The 21,425-nt window shown below is 41.6% G+C and overlaps 2 protein-coding genes across 2 annotated transcripts in view; one reads left to right on the top strand and one right to left on the bottom strand.

Annotated features, from left to right (window-relative positions):
- Positions 1-18,841, top strand: part of slc7a8a (solute carrier family 7 member 8a) — a 32,862-nt gene extending 14,021 nt beyond the window's left edge. Inside the window, exons 2-11 of the mRNA XM_057853999.1 lie at positions 79-283; positions 6,652-6,803; positions 13,792-13,917; positions 14,376-14,529; positions 14,597-14,720; positions 14,794-14,897; positions 14,969-15,065; positions 15,141-15,290; positions 15,348-15,525; positions 18,678-18,841. Coding sequence (XP_057709982.1) covers positions 79-283; positions 6,652-6,803; positions 13,792-13,917; positions 14,376-14,529; positions 14,597-14,720; positions 14,794-14,897; positions 14,969-15,065; positions 15,141-15,290; positions 15,348-15,525; positions 18,678-18,826 — 1,439 coding nt within the window. The 3' untranslated portion in view covers positions 18,827-18,841. The remainder of the gene's footprint in view (positions 1-78; positions 284-6,651; positions 6,804-13,791; positions 13,918-14,375; positions 14,530-14,596; positions 14,721-14,793; positions 14,898-14,968; positions 15,066-15,140; positions 15,291-15,347; positions 15,526-18,677) is intronic.
- svep1 (sushi, von Willebrand factor type A, EGF and pentraxin domain containing 1) overlaps positions 1-21,312 on the bottom strand; it is a 151,773-nt gene extending 130,461 nt beyond the window's left edge. The window contains exon 1 of the mRNA XM_057853998.1: positions 21,167-21,312. The gene's annotated coding sequence lies outside the window, so the exon portion shown is untranslated. The remainder of the gene's footprint in view (positions 1-21,166) is intronic.
- Positions 21,313-21,425: the final 113 nt, after the last annotated feature.

Genomic DNA, 21,425 nt, shown 5'->3' with positions numbered 1-21,425 from the left:
TAAACAGACCCTTGGAAAGGGCAATTCATAGATGTGACATTTTGTCTAGTCCTAATGATCTGTCTTCTGTGTGCCTAGGTAACATTATCGGCTCGGGAATTTTCGTCAGTCCGAAGGGCGTGATGGAGAACGCCAGCTCCGTAGGCATGGCCCTCGTCGTGTGGATCATCACCGGCGTCATCACCGCGATCGGCGCGCTTTGCTACGCCGAGCTGGGCGTCACCATCCCCAAGTCCGGGGGAGACTATTCCTACGTCAAGGACATTTTCGGAGGCTTGGCCGGGTGAGCGAACGCCCGACGAGTCCAATTGAGAGAGCTCTCAAGTTTAATAAAGTATAATCTTTCAGATGTCCGACCTTGTTTACCCTATGAAAATTAATAAGAGTGGGATTTCGGTCTGAATGAGCAGGCTGTAGGTGGGAGGTTACGTAAGAACCCGTAGGGGGTTCTCAATAGGTAAGCTTCCCGAGCACTACGGCTTTTTTGTTGACGGGGGTTTGGAGTGTTTTGGCCTTCCGCCGATTCATTCAAGGTGATTCTTCCGAGTCAGTTCTCGGGAATTGTACCACAAGTTCCCAGAAAAGACGAGAAACACACTGTACTTTTGTCCGGACTATAAACACAGATGAGAGCATTGTATGAGGGGGTTATCACAAGGGTTCTTGCAATTCTGGGAGAGGAATTCAAGCAGTCAAGGATTGTTTTTTCATCAATGTACAGAAACGACCTTTAGTTCCCGAAACAACTCGGACTTGAGACCTCCGTCTGAGCTAAATAGAGCATGTTTGTTTGTGTCCACCTGGGTTCTTTTGTACTCCGACTCCGTCAAAACACAACTTAAACAAAGGCTGCTCGAAACCTGCGAGGGGGCGCCTATTCATGCGATAACTGCGTACTTGACGAGCCGCCGTACTCGATTTTGACGGTATGATGACCTTAAAGTGCCTATGACAGCATAATGTGTGTGGAAGCGATTGATTTATTTAGTGCTGCAACGATTACTCGATTAACTAGAGTATTCGATTAGAAAAAAATCTTCGAATTTTGTTGCTTCGAGTATTCGTTTAATTAAAGTGGCGTTGTAATGGTTTATTTTTAAAGTGTTGGCATTTAGTAAAGATGTCCCGATGCCGATCGATCGGGTCCGATCACGTCATTTTCAAAGTATCGGAATCGGCAAAGTATATCGGACATGCTTTTAAAAAAAAATTTTTTTTTTTTTTTTAATTAAATCGTTTTCTAATTGTATTCAACGTTACAGACAAAATGTCTTACACTCATCCAGAGTCTTTAGTTTTGGCTTAAAGTAGGGCTATCAAATTTATCGCGTTAACGGCGGTAATTAATTTTTTTTTTTTTTTTTTATTAATCACGTTAAAATATTTAACGCAATGAACGCATGCGCTGCACAACCTACTCACGCATTGTTGCGTTCAATCTATATATAGAGCTAAAAGGCAGGTGTATTTAGTAAAAGGTGTATTTAGTCACAATATACAAAGTCACATTTATCCTTTAAGAATTACAAGTCTTTCTATACGTGGGTCCCTCTCACAGAAAAAATGTTAATAATGTAAAGCCATCTTGAGGATTTATTTTCATAATAAACAAATACAGTACTTATGTACTGTATGTTGAATGTATATATTCGTCCGAGTTTTATTTATTTTTTTCTTAATGCATTGACAAAATGTATATGATCGGGAAAAATTATGGGGAATGATTGGAATTGAATCGGGAGCAAAAAAAAAAAAAAAAAAAGCAATCGGATCGGGAAATATCGGGATCGGCAGATACTCAAACTAAAACAATCGGGATCGGATCGGGAGCAAAAAAACATGATCGGAACAACCCTAGCATTTAGTGTTATTGATTAGAGTGGATACACTGCCCTCTGGTCTGCCTCTTTTCACATGGCTTAATCCAACTGCTCCCTGTTAAGACCAACGTAAGTTTTTATTTGAGATCATGTTTTTTAATGCATTCATAATTTAGTTTATAGGTATATTAAGTCGTTTTTTTGTGGGAATGTGTCACAACCATTTGTTAGGAGCATTGTAAAAAAAAAAAAAAAAATTTAGCATTTTATAGCATTTAAGCTAGCTGACTTTTAGCCAATTGTTCTTTTATTGTACATAGATCGTCATTTTTAAAAAGAAATTTGTACCGTTTGAGGCTCAGCTCAGGTATTTTAATTTTTCATGTTCTTTATACGATTACTCGATTTTTCGAATTTACTAGTCCATCCATTAATCCACTACTGAAATATTCGATAGCTGCAGCCCTCGACCACTATTTTTCAGCTTGGGCTCGGGCAGCCGACGTCGGCCAGTTTGTCCACCGAGAACGTGCTATTTTCGGCGTTAATTCCCTTCTCAGCCTGCCCGCCACAGCCGCAGCAGAACAACGAGTCGTAACATGCTCGCCGGCGGGGGGTGGCCGATCGGTGAAGACAATCAACCCCGCCACTATGGGCTAGTTTTATGTGATTTTTTGTTTTCAAAAGGCGAGAATAAGACTTGGAAAAGCTTCAAGCATAGCTCCTGTTTTGTTTACGCTCTTTCCTCCATCTCCGACGCGGGGGCAGGGAAATGCAAAAGCCGGACTAACTCCAGTGGCATAAAATACCGTTCGGGAGAGGAAGAAGTCGGCAGTTTTGACCATTATGCAGTAATTTTGCCCTGTCATATTGAATAAATGCATTTTTAATATTTCAGGTTCCATTGAGCACAAGACTGTTATTTGTCATGACCAGGGGTCAGCAACCCGTGGCTCTAGAGCCGCAAGAGGCACTTTAGCACTGCCCTAGTAGCTCCCCGGAGCTTTTTCAAAAATGTTTGAAAATGGCAACATATGGGCGGAGAGAAATATATTTTTAGTTTTAATATTTCTGTGGGAGGACAAACATGACACAAATATTCTTCTAATTCATTAATGTTGTTATGAAGTTAAACTTGAGGCAGCATCGTACAACAGAGCAATCACGTGGTGCGTCATTCTCTGTATGATACCCTGTAGGGAAAAATACATTTACAGCATTTTTAATAATTTACGCATCGGAGTATAAGTTGCAGCTTCAATGAATGGCCTATTTTAAAACCGTTTCATGTATTGGCCGCACTGCATTATAAGGTGCAGTCGTAGTAGTAGTAGTAGTAGTAGTAGTAGTAGTAGTAGTGGTTGGCATAGCGTTATGCATCCACAAGATGGAGCTGAGCTAAACTGAATGTCATGCCATGATTAACCAATATTGATCCATGAAAAAGGCACATCGGATTATAAGGCGCACTGTGAGAAAATTGAAGGCTTTCGGGCGCACCTTATAGTGCTGAAAATACGATAATCATGGACGCTCATTATGTATTTGTAGCCAACTTAGTCACTTTGATAGTAGGCTAATATACAGTAGCTAATATAGATATATACAGCATGTGTTGCCTTCATTATAAGGCATATTCAATGTTTTAAATTTGTTGTGGCTCCAGACATATTTGTTTTCTGTTTTTTTGCTCCAATATGGCTCTTTCAATATTTTGGTTTGCCGAATCCTGGTCATGACCATACCATTTATTTAGCAATTGGGGTTAAATACATAGATAAAAAGAATATCCTTTAAAAATATTGGAGTAGAGAGATTGAAACAATTGTGACATTTTGCTCCTCTGTGTCGCATTTTCCTCGTTCTGAATCTTCCCCCTCAATGGGCTGAATTCGTTACCCTGCTGACATCATCATCCAGCTGGGGACGCGAGAGCGCTATAATGACAGGCGGGGCTAAACGGCAGATTAAAAGACTAATTTCTAGTCATTTGCGCTTTGCCAAATTGTTGTATATCGTCGAATTTGTCTCCAAATATGATTCTAATTCACATAATAATGCTATTTAAGATTTGTTTTATGCTGTCACAGGCACTTTAAAATACCGCGGTTTCACTGTATCACAGTATTGCATTTATAGCTCTAAAATGTGTTATTTTGAGATGTATAGGTTTAAAAAAAAAAGAGGAAGAGACAGAGGGCGTGTGTATGACTTGTATCATTATTTACACATTACACCCACCCTCTCTCAGCATAGAAAGTCGCCAGAGAGAAAAAACACCAAAGGCTGTATTATGAAAATTTTGAAAAGATATTTACAATGACAGAAGACTTTACTAAAGTAGGCTAATGGTAGAGAGGAAACTAGTTAGCCGTCTTGGTATGCTAACTAGCCACGTTACCTGCCTCGCTAACAAGCTTATCGTTATCATATTTGTTTGACCATCGCTAGACACACTAAACACGCTGGAGTGAACTGTCGGAGCTGTTGGGAAATGTTTATGACAGCGTTTACTTATCTTTAATTTTGTGTAAAGTGACGGATGATGGTCATGTAAATGAGAAATCATGTTGGAAGTCCTGCTGTCCTTCCTCCTCTAAGCCACGGCCGTCTGTTTCTTTTCGGTACTCCCATACTAGCGACCTTGTCTTTTTTTGAGGGGGGAAAAAGCTCAGGTGTTGTGTCACCAACAGACACAGGACTAGCCATGTGCTGGTATGAGATTTTGACCGTATGATAACCTTAAGCAAAAATACCGCGGTTTCACGGTATCACATTATTGCAATTATAGCTCTAAAATGTGTTATTTTGAGATGTATGGGTAGAGAGTAAGAGACAGAGCGCGTGTGTATGACTTGTATCATTATTTACACATTCTACACACTAGGTCTGTCAAACGATTATAATTTTTAATCGAGTTAATTACAGCTTAAAAATTAATTAATCGTAATTAATCGCAATTCAAACCAGCTATAAAATATGCCATATTTTTCGGTAAATTATTGTTGGAATGGAAAGATAACATACAAGATGGATATATACATTAAACATACGGTACATAAGTACTGTATTTGTTTATTATAACAATAAATCAACAAGATGGCATTAACATTATTAACATTCTGGTAAAGCGATCCATGGATAGAAAGACTTGTAGTTCTTAAAAGACAAATGTTAGTACAAGTTATAGAAATTTTATATTAAAACCCCTCCTAATTTTTTCGTTTTAATAAAATTTGTAAAATTTTCAGTCAAAAAATAAACTAATAGCCTCCATTGTTGATGTCAGTAATTACACAATGCTCATGGGTGCTTAAGCCCATAAAATCAGTCGCACCCAAGCGCCAGCAGAGGGCGACAAAACTCCAAAAAACACAAGTAACAAGTTGGCATTGCACTGTGCTGTCATTTTAATCTGTTTGGGCAGGGCATGTCCGTTAATTGCGTCAAATATTTTAACTAGGGCTGTCAAACGATTAAAATTTTTAATCGAGTTAATTACAGCTTAAAAATTAATTAATCGTAATTAATCGCAATTCAAACCAGCTATAAAATATGCCATGTTTTTCCGTAAATTATTGTTGGAATGGAAAGATAAGGCACAACATGGATATATACATTCAACATACGGTACATAAGGACTATTTGTTTATTATAACAATAAATCAACAAGATGGCATTAACATTAATAACATTCTGTCAAAGCGATCCATGGATAGAAAGACTTGTAGTTCTTAACAGAAAAATGTTGTACAAGTTAGAGAAATTTTATATGAAAACCCCTCTTAATGTTTTCGTTTTAATAAAATTTGTAAAATTTTCAATCAAAAAATAAACTAGTAGCCCGCCATTGTTGATGTCAATAATTACTTACACAATGCTCATGGATGCCTATAAAATCAGTCGCACCCAAGCGCCAGCAGAGGGCGGCAAAACTCCATAAAACACAACAAGTGAGCGTTTCAATGTGTACTGTCATTTAAAACTCTCTGAGCGGGGCATCTGCGTTAATTGCGTCAAATATTTTAACGTGATTAATTTAAAAAATTAATGAACGCCCGTTAACGCGATAATTTTGACAGCCTTAATTTTGACGTGATTAATTTAAAAAATTAATTACCGCCCGTTAACGCGATAATTTTGACAGCCCTAATACACACACAGCCACCCTCTTTCAGCACGTAAAGTCGCCAGAGAGAAAAAAAACACTACAGGCTGTATTATGAAAATTTTATTTTGAAAAGATGTTTACAATGGCTGAAGACTTAACTAAAGTAGGTTAATGGTAAAGAAGAAATGCTAACTAGCCACGTTACCTGCCTTGTTAACAAGCTTACGTTATAGTATCTTTAATTTTGTGTAAAGTGACGGATGATGGTCACGTAAATGAGAAATCATGTTGGAAGTCCTGCTGTCCTTCCTTCTCTAAGCCGCGTCCGTCTGTTTCTTTTTGGTAGCCGAAGTACTACCATACTAGCGACATTGTCTTTTTTGAGGGGGGGAAAAAGTTCAGGTGCAGTGTCACTGACAGATATAGGACAGAGGAAAAATAATAATACTCTACTAAGATATGACGGAAAATTTTAGTGGTTTTGAAACCGTGATGTTTTAATACCACAGTAAGCCTTGAAACCGTTAACCGGCACATGCCTAGTCTCGCCGAAATCATTTTTTTTCGCGTCATAACGCACACATTCCTGCGGGATGATCCTTGGTAAGCCTCTGTTAAACCCCTGTCCGAACAAAGGGTGTTATTTGACCGGGCGCAAAAATTCCAAGAAGTCATCCGTGTCCTAATCCCGGACCGCCTCCTCCCTGTCTTTGGTTCCAGGTTCCTGCGGCTGTGGATCGCCGTGCTGGTGATTTACCCCACCAACCAAGCGGTGATTGCGCTGACGTTCTCCAACTATGTCCTGCAGCCCCTTTTCCCTACCTGTCTCCCGCCAGACTCCGGCCTGCGCCTGCTGGCTGCCGTTTGCCTCTGTAAGTCCAGAGTGTTTGCCAGTTGATCCGCATCCATCTACAAACTTAACACGCGCTGGGCAAATACTGCACGCATCAGACAGACAGCGAGACGCGGCGGCACGACTCAGAGCTCGGTTGTGCGCTGTTTGCTTAAACTAAGCTTCCTAAGAAGTTGAAGTTTTGTGCGAAAGGACGACAGCTCCTCGAAAGTTCTGCCAAAAGAAAAATGCTAAGGGCTGAAAGGTGAGGAGGGAATACTTTCCCGCTCCAGCAAATTCACGTGCGAGCACCTAAAATTACCTCGACGGCAGTATGATTGAATGTAGCCTGACTTAAATTAGGGACGTAACCAGGTCCGGTTACCAAAACGTAAATGAAGGACCCTCGATTTAAGAGCCTAACGTTTGATTTCGCGTACTCATCTTACCGACAGCTGAGCTGCCCCCTAAAGAGCGTTGCAGTCTGAAGATGTTGACCCCGAAGCCGCATTTACAGGCGAAACCACTCGCACTCTGCAACCTCAAGCGCTAATTCAACTCATCTACTCAAGTCAACATAGACCTTGTTGTCGGTATACAGTATGTCTCAAAGTACAGTAAAGTATTTCGGATGTTATCGCTGCTGAAAGCTGCTCTGGGATCTAATCCAGGGGCGGACTGGTAATCTGTGGGTTCTGGAGGATCACAGAACGGCCGGTGCCCTGGACGGCCGGCGGCCGCCATTCATTATACATCACTGTTATTGTCCCCCCTTGCCTCTGATTATCTACAGTTCGCATCCAATCCAACAGGTGGCAGCAATGTGCCTGGCTGTTCATCGCCAGTCTGATAGAAGAACGAAAGAAGCACAAAGTTGCCTTCATTGGTTCCTTGTGGAAGCAAAATGGCGACGAGCGTTAATGCACAATATGGATGGTGGTGGCAAAAAAAGAAAAGAGAAGGGTGGCGCGAAGAAGGTTAGGAAGAAAAAAATTAAAGAAACTGGAGAGCGAAGCATCAAAATGTCATAAGTTGACAAATATTTTCGCAAGCAGCAGTCTGGCTGCAACGGCCACGTCGGGTAACAGCAGCCCACTCCCGGCGTGAGAGGGGGAGCGGCAGCCGCTCTGACGCGCAGCCGGTTCAGGGAGAGAGAAAAAAAGAGGGAGGGGGTAATGATAAACTGGTGGAAGTTCGAGAGGGAAGTTCCCCAGACAAGCGCAGAGCAAGTAAAAATGGATGAAGAGGGTCACTTGTTCGGTATACTGGCAATTGTTATCCACCAGGTAGGTACATTTTAAATGAAATAAATGACAATTAAAGGGTTAGTGCCAGCTAGTCGATGTACCCGTTGGCAATCGTGTCAAGTTACAATATGCTAGTCCTACTATCACTCTCCTAAGAAAAAATATTTTAGCTGTAAAACAACGTATGCACACGCAGCAGCAATATTAATTCAGAAGAAATATAACAAAATATTAATAAAATGAATGGTTTTACTTTACAGTTTAGGTAGTTAAATTGATATATATTTTTAATCATTTATATATCGTTTTGTTTTCTGGTTAATACTTTCCAATGAAGGTTATGTATACAGGATTTGTCTTGAAATGTTTATTGTATTTTCATTGAAATTTATTATTTGTATGGCAAGATTAATTATGGCAGGGGTCTCCAAACCGGTCCTCAAGGGCCACTGTGGGGCCTGGTTTTTCTTTCAACCGATCGAGTACCGACAGTTTAACCAATGAAGTTTCTGCTAAAACAAGCAGCACCTGACTGCAATCAACTGATTACACTTGTAAGACACCAGATTGGTGCATAGGTGTTGTCTTGTTTTGTTGGAATGAAATCCTGTGCCCGCTGCGGCCCTATGTGGAATAGTTTGGAGACCACTGAATTATGGCATAAACAATGAAATTGTTTTATAGACAGAGATATATAGAGATATATTATAATCAATCGGATACATGAATGAATGAATTTATTGTCATTGTCATCATCATCATAATCATTGACAGTTTCAGAATGTGGAATTTGCCCGAATACTTAAAACTTGCTTTGAAAAATACATTCTTTCATTTGTTTATTTAGGTCTATCATAGAGCTAGTACAGAAAATGAACCCAACTCCAGTTCAGCCTTGCAGTACTTTGAGCGCCCCAAGTCAGACAGTGACATTCATTTTCCATGCCGCTTTTCCTCACGAGGGTCACGGAGGTGCTGGAGCCTATCCCAGCCAACTTTGGGCAGTAGGCAGGGGACACCCTGAACTGGTTGCCAGCCAATCACAGGGCACAAGGAGACATACAACCATTCACGCACACACTCATACCTACGGACAATTTAGAGTGTTCAATCAGCCTACCATGCATGTTTTTGGGATGTGGGAGGAAACCGGAGTTCCCGGAGGAAACCCACGCAGGCACGGGGAGAACATGCAAACTCCACACAGGAAGGCCGAAGCCCGGGATTGAACCCTTGATCTCAGAACTGTGAGGCAGATGTGCTAACCACTAAGCCACCGTGCCACCCAGACAGTGAGAGTCTAGACATATTTTCTTCATTTTCTCTTAAAGTGCAAGAAATTGATGCATTTTACAATAAAATGTAAAAAAAAAAAAAAAAAAAAAAAATTCTCCCCGGGGTTGGGGGGTTGGGCGGTATGCCCCCGGACACCCCTAGGGGGTCTGTTTCCCTTCGTAAAGCGATTCTTGTGGGCTGGGCTGAGTCAAAGTCCAGGGCTGCTTTTTAGTCCCAGTCCGCCCCTGATCTAATCTGAAAGGGAAAAAAATCTATATCCCTGCCAAATGTCGAGTCAAAGAGGTCATTTTTAATGGCACCCTATTGGCCTGAACCCTTTGGCCTGTCAAGATGGCTCGATTGTGCAAGGCGGCGTAGAGGTTCAGTATGCGAAGCGCGTCAAAGATCCACGTGCAGCCTGTCCAATCTCCTATGCAGTCACATGACAACTTGAAGTCCCCCCTATGGATTCCCAGCTGAGAAAAGTCACAGAGACCATTTGTAGCCCGCTGCCCAGCTTTTATTGGCCTGCAGCAAATTATGATAATAATACACCCCCGTTGAATACATTTGAGTTCAACCTAGGTTCTACTGTACTTCTCAGCTTCCACAGTAGATGGAGCTAGTCTCATTACCAGTGCCTCCCTATTAGCTAATGGGTCAAAACTAGAGATGTGACCGGAAATTCAGTGCCAATAACTTTTGGCCAAAATTAGCTAAAATTGCTACCGGTTTACCGCCGAATTGTGTGAAGAACCGTAGTCCTCTTGTGATGACGTCACTGCTGACTCACAGCCAACATTTTTATTTTTAAGTTATTTTTAGGTGTCAAAGAAATATAGAAATGATTAAATGAAGGAAATTAAAATAAACTAGAAACTGCAATTTCTGGAGAAATTACTCTGGATCTTTGCTGTGTGGAGATCTTAGCCCCGCCCAGGTTGGTTTGGGGACATTTCTTGGACCAATAGAATCGACAAACATGACCGTCAATGGCATTAAACAAGGTAAATGCCAATAAAAATGATTAGAAAATTTGGACGTCCATGGCCGTCAATAGCATCGACATGGAATGCAAGTACATTGGCATCAATACAATCGACAAAAATGGCCGTCATTGGCATTAAACAAAGTAAATGCCATTGAAAATCAATGGGAAATTTGGACGTCCATGGGCGTCAATGCCATCGACATCCATATACGTCAATAGAATGCACGTACATTGGCATCATTAAAATTGACATACATGGCCGTCAATGACATCCGTCTAAATTGGCATCAATGCAATGTTAATGCCATTGGAAGTGAATGAGAAATTTGGACATCCATGGCCGGCAATGGCATCGACATCCATATGCGTGAATGGAATGCAAGTACATTGGCATCAATAGAATTGGCAGATATGGCCGTCAATGGCATTAAACGAAGTAAATGCCATTGAAAATGTATGGGAAATTTGGACGTCCAGTGCCGTCAATGGCATTGACATCCATATGCGTCAATGGAATGCAAGTACATTGGCATCAATAGAATTGACATATATGGCCGTCAATGGCATCTGTCTAAGTTGGCCTCAATGCAATGTTAATGCCATCGGAAATGAATGGCAAATTTGGACGCCCATGGCTGTCAATGGCATTGACATCCATATGCGTGAATGGAATTCAAGTACATTGGCATCAATACAATCGACAAAAATGGCTGTCAATGGCATTAAACAAAGTAAATGCCATTGAAAATGAATGGGAAATTTGGACGTCCGTGGCCGTCAATGCCATCGACATCGATATGCGTCAATAGAATGCAAGTACATTGGCATCAATAGAATTTACATACATGGCCGTCAATGGCATCTGTCTAAATTGGCCTAAATGCAATGTTAATGCCATTGGAAATGAATGGAAAATTTGGACGTCCATGGCTGTCAATGGCATCGACATCCATATGCGTCAATAGAATGCAAGTACATTGGCATCAATGGAATCGACAAAAATGGCTGTCAATGGCATTAAACAAAGTAAATGCCATTGAAAATGAATGGGAAATTTGGACGTCCATGGGCGTCAATGGCACCGATTTCCATATGCGTCAATGGAATCTGGGACATTTGGGGGACACGTCCTATTGATATCTGGTCATTTCCTGTTGATTTGGGGACATTATTTTTTTTCCCATTAAAAATGAATGGGAAATTTGGACGTTCATGGCCGTCAATGGCATCGACTTACATATGTGTCAATGGAATCTAAGTATATTGGCATCAATAGATTCGAGATACATGGCCATCAATGGCATCAATACACTTTAAATACAATTGGAAATTCCATTGGAAGTGAATGGGAAATTTCAACCAACGTTGCATCCCATTAAAAATAAATGGGAAAGTTTTTGGCAAATTTCCGGGGAACCATATATATATATTTTTTTATGCCCCTCACTGTCCCGGAATTTTTGATTTCCAAATTATGTGATTTGGTCATAAATTGTAGGACTAAATACATTTTGAAAATGTTTATTTTTTCTCGAAAAATCTATGAAAAATCGGCATTTACGGGCGAACGGAAAATTTTTCGGGGATGTTCGAAAAATTCCCTGCGTTGCGTTAATATTCCAGTTGTTTCGATATTCGAACGATGCTGATCGGTCAAACGGTTCGGGCTGTGTGAAGCGCCGAAAAAATCCCATTCAATAAAAAAAAAAAAAAAAAAAAAAGAATAACACTATCTGGGTCTAAAGACCCAGATAATTTGCTTCATCGCCGCTACCTAGCGCAATTCCAATGACTCGGGCTGGCGCAACACAACAACCCGGCCAAAAGGCCAAACCCGCGCGTTCACCATAGTTTTAACCCCTTGTACTGACTACATTTTAAAAGCTGGAAGAAGGCTTCGAAACGCAAGTTGACTATTCCAAGTCGACAGCAATCAGACAGCAAGGCAAAAATAGAAAACAGACCAAGATGAAGAGGAAGGGTGGATCCAGGGTAACCGTATCACAGGTCAACAAAAGAATCCCGAAAAAAGACAGCGCTGGCTAGAGAATTAAGTCTTTCGAAGGCTTTTGTGCGGCGGACTGTGGGCTAGAAGAAGTTTGTTTGGGCATTGTTAAGGGTTATTTTCGTTTGTGGATTGGGCAGGAGGGTTCGGGCGGTACTGTTGTCAGGGCAACGAGAGTAGAGGATTTTGCCAGCCTCAGCGCCACGTGAGTGCTGAGTGTCAACTTCTCAGTCGCGGGTTCCTCTGTTATCAGACAAGATTTGTTGATCCGCCATTTGTTCTGGACTGTCCATTGTTGGTTACCAGCAGAGCTGGGATTTAGTGGTCCAGACGTGGGCTTTTAGATGTCTTGGCCATTACCTGCTTGTCTTGCTCCGTCAGCGTCAATCTCACTCATTCAGCTGCATGATGGGTGCGTTGGGCTTCCGTAGTCAGCAGGCATCCGGGAGCGACTTCACTCGGTTTGGTCGCAGCTAGAACTCAGCCCACTCGCTTAGCTCTCAATCGATTCCACTTGTTGCACAAGAAAACACGGAGTCTTATTTAATGAATGGGGGAGATTGTAATAGCCCTGTGATGAGCTTTACTAGTTTCGGTAAGTACTGAATAGTTTTTCGTTGTTGTTGTTGTTGTTTCATTGTTGTTGTGAACTACAGTTCCACATAAATGGGCATCGTACGTACGGGGCGGCTTGGCTGCCTAACCCCTAACCATAACCATGGCTTAGTAGTCGTACCCCAACACAGAGGTTGTGGGTTTGATCCTCCGCCCTGAAGAACTTCTCTCAGTGTCCTTCAGCAAGATACTGAACCCCATGTTGCTCCTAGTGCTACATCTCCAGAAGGTAGATGATGATGTTGTGCAGGGGTGGCCAACCCTGGTCCTCGAGAGCCGCAATCCAGCTTGTTTTCCATGTCTCCCTCCTCCAACACACCTGAATCAAATTATCAGGATTTTTATCAGGCAACTGCTGAGCTTGCTGATTGAGCTGATCATTTGATTCAGGTATGTTAAAGGAGGGAAACATGGAAAACAAGCTGGATTGCAGCTCTCGTGGACCAGGGTTGGCCACCCATGATGTAATGTCAAAGTAATTTGAGTGCCTTAAAAGGTGAAAAGGCGCTAAACAAGTGTAGCACCATTTACCATTGAGATCTCATTTAGCTTAGCAATTGGAGGCTTGAGAACCGAGTGTCCCAAACTTCTAAGAAACTGCATTTATCAAAGTTTCATCAGCCGTGACGTGTGTGTGTCTTTGTCCACTGAACAGAATGCTATGACGACACGTTCAGAGTCTCAAAACGATCACTGCTGCCAGGAACGCACCTAATAACTCATTCGTTTCCATGAGCATTTATAGACATCAAATCCATTTCAGCTAGGAAGTTGAGTGATCACGTTTAACTGCCATTGAGTTTATACCTCGAAATCTTTGTTTTTTATTTTTCTGGAAGTGGCCCTTGGATAAAAATGTTTGAACACCACTAATCAAACGCTTTTGTGTGTCCAGTGCTGTTGACGTGGGTGAACTGCTACAGCGTGAGGTGGGCAACCAGGGTGCAAGACATCTTCACGGCAGGGAAGCTGCTCGCCCTGGCCCTCATTATCATCATGGGCATCGTGCAGATCTGCAAGGGTTAGTATTTCTCTGAAGGACAGCGGGAACATACCTCCCCCGCGCATCGGGAAAATCGTTGGGGTTAGCGGGTTCCGAAGTCTTCATATCGGTAGGCTTTTCTGGCTTTAGCAGTCACAACATGGCTGAGCGCCAGTTATTTCGGGGCCTCGCGGGCCTCTGAGATGTGACGGGAACGTTTGAAGTCAAAGAATTTGGTGGCTTATATCAGCCGTCCCCTGAGTATGGCACATTCCTTACTCTTAGATCAACTAGAAAAGATTTTATTGATCAACAAAGTTAGGAACGCCTGTAAAAAGACATCTTTAGTGAGCTTCTTCAGAGGTCAAATGATAGAGAAAAATTCCATCAAGCGCTTTGGGATTGCCGGCTTATCCCATAAGGCAACTGTTTGGGAACATGCGTTCGCTGATAATGCGTTAATCTGCGAGTGAAAAGACTTTGTCTTGTACATGCAGGGGAGTACTACTGGTTAGAGCCGGCCAATGCCTTTGAGCCATTCCAAGACTATGACGTGGGATTGCTAGCGTTAGCCTTCCTTCAAGGCTCCTTCGCCTACGGTGGATGGAACTTCCTCAACTATGTCACAGAAGAGCTGGTGGATCCTTACGTGTAAGACTTGAAGTCCTCGTACTCTGGCGCCAACCCAAAGATAACATTATTTCAACTCACCGTGCAGGAACCTCCCACGAGCAATCTACATCTCCATCCCGGTGGTGACTTTCGTTTACGTGTTTGCTAACATTGCTTACGTCACGGCAATGAGCCCACAGGAGCTGCTGGCATCCAAGGCTGTCGCCGTGGTGAGTGGCTCTGACGGCAAGATTTTCAGGTTTCTGGACTTTGTTTCCTGAGAGTGTTTGTTGTCTGACACAGACGTTTGGCGAGAAGCTGCTGGGTGTTATGGCGTGGATCATGCCCATCTCGGTGGCCCTGTCAACCTTCGGGGGAGTCAACGGTTCCCTCTTCACGTCGTCGAGGTGACGCGGCGCTCTGACAATGAAAGCGTTTCCTTCTGGTAGGTTTCTCATTTCTGACGTGTACCACGCAGATTGTTCTTTGCTGGTGCCAGAGAGGGACACCTCCCGAGTCTGCTAGCAATGATTCACGTGAAACGCTGCACTCCAATCCCGGCTCTGCTTTTTACCGTGAGTTCTCCCGCGCTACTCTCGAAGCCGGTCCGGTTTCAAGCGCAAGATCCAGGAACCCTTTTGTTTCTACAGTGCCTGTCCACCTTGCTCATGCTGTGCACAAGTGACATGTACACCCTCATCAACTACGTAGGATTCATCAACTACCTCTTCTACGGCGTCACCGTCGCCGGGCAGATTGTACTGCGGATCAAGCAGCCGAACATGCACAGGCCAATCAAGGTGCGTCGGATGTAGATCTTTGATTTACCGGAGCGTGGCTAAAATCCTTGCTTCCAGATCAACCTGATTTGGCCGGTGATTTACCTCCTCTTCTGGGCCTTCCTGCTCATCTTCTCGCTGTACTCGGAGCCCGTGGTGTGCGGCATCGGCCTGGCCATCATGCTCACCGGCGTGCCCGTCTATTTTCTGGGCGTCTACTGGGACAACAAGCCAAAATGCTTTGATGCCTTTGTCGGTAGGTTAACTGCCAAATGGCGATCACTCCTCCAACTAGGCATGTGCCGGTTACCTGTTTCAAGGTTTACCTTGGTATGAAAATGTCACAGTTTCAAAAACCATTAAAATTTTCCTTCATACCATCTCCTGTGTCTGTCGGTGGCACTACACCTGAGCTTTTTCCCCCCTCAAAAAAGACAAAGTCGCTAGTATGGGAGTACTTTGGCTACCAGAAAGAAACAGATGGCCGCGGCTTAGAGGAGGAAAGGACAGCAGGACTTCCAACATTATTTCACATTGACATGACCATCAGCCGTAACTTTACACAAAATTAAAGACAAGTACAGTAATTTTCGTACTAAGCTGCCACCCATCAAATTCGACACGAAAACGACATGCGTCCATAGATAAGCCGCACTGGACTATAAGCCGCAGTTGTCCTCACTGTATTATGGGACATCTACAACCAAAGATTTACCGGTAACACTTTATTTGACAGCTGCATCATAGGACTGTCATAAGACCAAATGAACCACCATGAAGCTTTGCAGACAATTGGTTCAAGCTTCATTGCTTCAAGAAGCTTCATTTGGCCATCACTGCTCCTTTGGGGGAGACAGTCAACCTCTGCTGCCACCTGCTGTCAACACTGTTGTAATCCAATATGCCTCCTAGTAGAGGTGTGCATCGGCACTGCCCTCACGATTCGATTCGATTACGATTCGGAGGGCCACGATTCGATTCGATTCAGAGAGTCACGATTCGATTCGGTAATGCATCGCAATCCATTAAAGCCTGGGATGCATTAAAATTCTAAATCAAAGCATATTTTTCGTGAATCATGAGGCAACACAAGCAGTCAGACATTGAACAACTTTTTATTGGCTCTTGTGTCACTCCTGGTTGAAGTCAAATGAAAATACTTTCAGATATATATATATATAAAAAAAAACAGATCACAGCATTTAATTAGTGCTTTGAATCGACACCGCCCGCTGGTATTTAAGCCCGACCCGGCCCGAGCCCGATCAATTAACTAGATTTGCAGGCCCAGCCCGAAAAAACGGATTTTGTTTTTTTTTAAATTTGTTTGAGTGACGCGAAAAAAAAACGCAGCAGCAATTTATTTTCATTTCTTCGAGTTCGCAGAAAAAACTTAAGTTATCTTAATGTTTAAATAGTCTACATATTTTTATGATAATTATAAAAGCATTTACACAACGAAATAATGCTGGGAAAGTTTAATATTAAAAAAAGAAAAAAAAAACAGTTTTGCAGACACACAGAGGAGAAGATTCAAAAGGATCACATTTCTGTTGCCTTTGTGTGCATAAATAAAAGTGTCCTTCGTAACAAATTCTCAGTTGGCAGAAAAAAAACGCAAGTTGTCTCAATGTTTAAATAGTCTACATATTTTTATGATCATTATAAAAGCATTTACGCAACGAAATAACGCTGGGAAAGTTTAATATAAAAAAAAAAAAAACATGCGGTTTTGCAGACACACAGAGGAGAAGATTCAAAAGGATCACATTTGTGTTGCCTTTGTGTGGATAAATAAAAGTCTTTCGTAACGAATCTCAAGCGCTACAGCGGAAGAAGAACAAGAAAAAGCGGGCGGCGCCACTGCGTTCATGTGCGCGCACAAGCAAATGCACAATACAGAGAGCCTGCTCTCGGTCTTATCCCATCTTTTTTTTAAATAATTTATTAGTCCGGTGCGGCGACCTGACCAGACCTGAACGTGAATGCTGAACATTTTGGGCCCGACCCGTTCGAGTTCGGGCACAAGATCTAACCTCTAAGAGATAGGACATAACATAACAATGGCTGAAGCAGAGAAAGAGGGAGCGAGAAAGATTATTGATGCACATAAGACATTGAAAGCAGACATCTGGAGACATTTTGGCTTCTACGAGGTTGGTGGGAAACTTGACCAGAGTTATGCGGTGTGTAAAAAATGAAACATGAGAATAATAATACAAATGGGGAAACCAAATCCGTTGCATCACCGGAATTGCGCCGGGAATATTTTTGAACGTACTTATATATTTTAAAATGCGCTGAATCGATTCGGCTTGTTGCCCGCATCGAATCGAATCGTCCATGCCCCGCATCGGGATGCATCACCGCATCAATTAGTGTTGACACCACTACCTCCTAGCATGCATTGCGGAGTTACAGATGTAAATAACAATCCAAGTTCAAGTTCTGTGCTAATTATTTCTTCAGTTACTGTTCCAATTGTTTCATGAATTGCTAGTTATAGTATTTGGTAACACTTTATTTGACAGTGGTGCCATAAGACCATCATAATTATGACATGACACTGTCATGAGCATTAATGAATGCCTATAACAGATGTCATTTAGTGTTATCCGGCAAATTATCTCACTTTTGAATGGATGTAAACGATCCGAGCAGAACATAAACAGAGTTAGTGACATGATTCATAATGTCATTCATGCCCCTGATAGTGTCATGTCATAATTATGGCAGGCTTTAAGTTATGAACCCATGTCAAAGCACGTGTAATCAAATAAATCAACCAATAAGCCGCACTGAACTATAAGCTGCAGGATCCAAACTAAGGGTTAAAAAGTAGAGGCTTATAGTCCGAAAATTACGGTTAATACTGTCATAAACATTTAACATTCACTACAAGAGTTCACTCCAGTGTGTTTAGTGTGTCTAGCGATGGTGTGTCGAGCAATTGTAAAAAAAAAAAAAAAACAATGTAAGCTTGTTAACAAGGCTGATAACGTGGCTAGTTAGCATGCCAAGACGGCTAACTAGTTTCTTCTCTACCATTGGCCTACTTTAGTAAAGATTTCTGCCATTGTAAAGATCTTTTCAAAATAACATTTTCATAATACAACTTGTTTTTTCTCTTAGGCGACTTTTCATGCTGAGAGAGTATGGGTGTGTTTAATGCGTAAATAATGATACAAGTCATACACACCCGCGCTGTCTCTTACTTTTTTTTTAACCCATACATCTCAAAATAACATTTTTTAGCTATAATTGCAATACTGTGATAGCGTGAAACCGCGGTATTTTTGCTTACGGTTATCATACCGTCAAAATCTCATACCAGCACATGCCTACATCCAATTTTGTCAAAAATTGATCTTTGCTAGAACTGACAACGCATTGTTTCTTTTCCTTCAGACAAGATGACATATTTGGGTCAGAAGTTTTGCGTGGTGGTTTATCCGGCTCAGAAGTCGGACGACAGAGACGAGGGTGAGGAAATGAAGGAGGCCTTGTCCCCTCTGTCCAAAGAGGACGGCGAACACCAAAGATCGGCGGACTGCTGAACCCGAAAAATCTGTGCTGCAGTTCCATTTTATTTACTGATCAACATGTGTACCGTAACTCTTACTGTATATCTGTAGTTGAATTTTTTTTTTTTTTTTTATCACTGTGCCAAATACGCTCTAACGGTCTTTTTTTAAGCGAAATATCATTTTTGTATGTTCAACAAAAGACTGGTTAGCTCAACATCTTAACACTCCAGTAAGAGAATCATTTTAGAATGTCTTATATTTTCAGCGAGTTCATGCTGAGGAATTGTGATTTTTTTTCTGCTTTATTCGAAAATGTTTGCTTTTTTTGTTCCTACACATATTCACAACACCAAATGGATTCTCCAGAACTGAAAGCTTTCTTGTGGTGAAGTACATGAAGATTCCAGATTGCTTTTCTTGTATCGTAATTTTTTGTACGTCAATTTTTTTGGACTACAATTTTGGATGTTATGTGTTTGATTTTCGTTTCCAGCGTTCATATACATCTGCAGATGGTAGTTTTTATATTTTCAGAGATTTGTCGTTGTTAGCAGCCCAAACACATTATTGTTTTTCTGCCCTTCACTACATTTGAATCGTTCAGGCAATCAATCCTGACGCCGATACGTGAACTCCTGTGCGGATAACACTGAAAGGAGAAGAAAAGGCATTGATTGCCTTGTCAAAAAATATTTTTGTAGCCAAATATTTAGTTGATTAAGGCATATAGCATAGAGTTATATATATACATAAATATATATTGCACATTTGTGGTGAGCTGGCTGCTCATGAGAAGTTTTTGTTGTTTTTAATTAGTACACTAGTAACTACAAACTGCAATCCCTGGAGAAATAACAATGAGGCTTTGCTGTGGTAGATACAGATCTTAGCCCAGCCCAGGTTGATTTGGGGACATTTCTAAGACATGTCCTGGTTATATCAGGTCAATGCAATGTAAATGCCATTGAAAATGAATGGGAAATTTGGACGTACATGGCCGTCAATGGCATCGACTTGTATATGCGTCAATAGAATTGACATACAAGGCCGTCAATGGCATCTGTGTACATGGACGTGAATGCAACGTAAATGCGTTTGGAAATGAATGGGAAATTTGGACGTACATGGCTGTCAATGGCATTGACTTACATATGCGTCAATCGAATCCAGGTACATTGGCATCAACAGAATTGACATACAAGGCCGTTAATTGCATCTGTGTACATGGACGTCAATGCAATGCAAATGCCATTAAAAATGAATGGGAAATTTGGATGGACATGGCTGTCAATGGCATTGATTTACATATGCGTCAATCGAATCCAAGTACACTGGCATCAACAGAATTAACATTAATGGCCGTTAATTGCATCTGTGTACATGGAAGTCAATGCAATGCAAATGCCATTGAAAATGAATGGGAAATATGGACGTACATGGCTGTCAATGGCATTGATTTACATATGCGTCAATCGAATCCAAGTACACTGGCATCAACAGAATTAACATTAATGGCCGTTAATTGCATCTGTGTACATGGAAGTCAATGCAATGCAAATGCCATTGAAAATGAATGGGAAATTTGGACGGACATGGCTGTCAATGGCATGGACTTACATATGCGTCAATCGAATCCAAGTACATTGGCATCAACAGAATTAACATTAATGGCAGTTAATTGCGTCGGTGTACATGGACGTCAATGCAATGCAAATGCCATTGAAAATGAATGGGAAATTTGGACGTACATGGCTGTCAATGGCATTGATTTACATATGCTTCAATCGAATCCAAGTACATTGGCATCGACAGAATTAACATTAATGGCAGTTAATTGCCTTTGTGTACATGGACGTCAATGCAATGTAAATGCCATTGAAAATGAATGGGAAATTTCGACGTACATGGCCGTCAATGACATTTACGTGCATAGACCTCGTTGGCAACTGTGTACATCGGCGTCACTGCAATACGCACCTTTGAATTTAATTCATTTAATATGTTTCAAACCATATTTCCAAAAAATGCTGACCATCATACAGTTGTACACAACGTTTCAAGCCTGCAATAATTATCTTGGTTTCTCAGGGCCAACAATCCTAATTAAATACGCTGCCTACCCCAAAAGAAACAGCTTTACAGGTGCTACTTTGAATTTTTTCCCCTCTCAGGAAACCCACTGCCCCCGCAACAAACAACTACGTGAAGTATAAATTATGTTGGGCCAGTTTTGTGTCTGTTTTTTTCTTGTTTAAACTGTCTTTACAGTTCCAATGCTGTGATTATGTGCCTGTTGTTATTGTGGTTGATTGACACCTGGCAAATAAAACACACTGACGTATTTTGGAAGCTGGAATATAAGTTTCTTACCATCACTGGTCTTCAGTTCTACTTAAAAAAATCACGGTGTTGAAGAAGGCTTCCGTTTCTTTCCGTAAGCTCACGGAAATGTGAACTTTTGTCCAATTTCTTAAGAAAACACCGCATTGTCGCTAACTTGAAGACTCACACAATATGGCGACTGCTTTGACGTATCAGAGGCGGAAATCTGTTGTTATTAAAAAAAAAAAAAAAAAAAAAGGGCTGCCGTTTCCGCTTCTCCTTTCTATTTACGACTTGCCGTAAAAAG

Source organism: Corythoichthys intestinalis, chromosome 13 (assembly GCF_030265065.1).
Source record: "Corythoichthys intestinalis isolate RoL2023-P3 chromosome 13, ASM3026506v1, whole genome shotgun sequence".
Classification (NCBI taxonomy): domain Eukaryota; kingdom Metazoa; phylum Chordata; class Actinopteri; order Syngnathiformes; family Syngnathidae; genus Corythoichthys; species Corythoichthys intestinalis.
The sequence above is the reverse complement of the archived record's forward strand: the minus strand, read 5'-3'. Positions and strand labels throughout refer to the sequence as shown.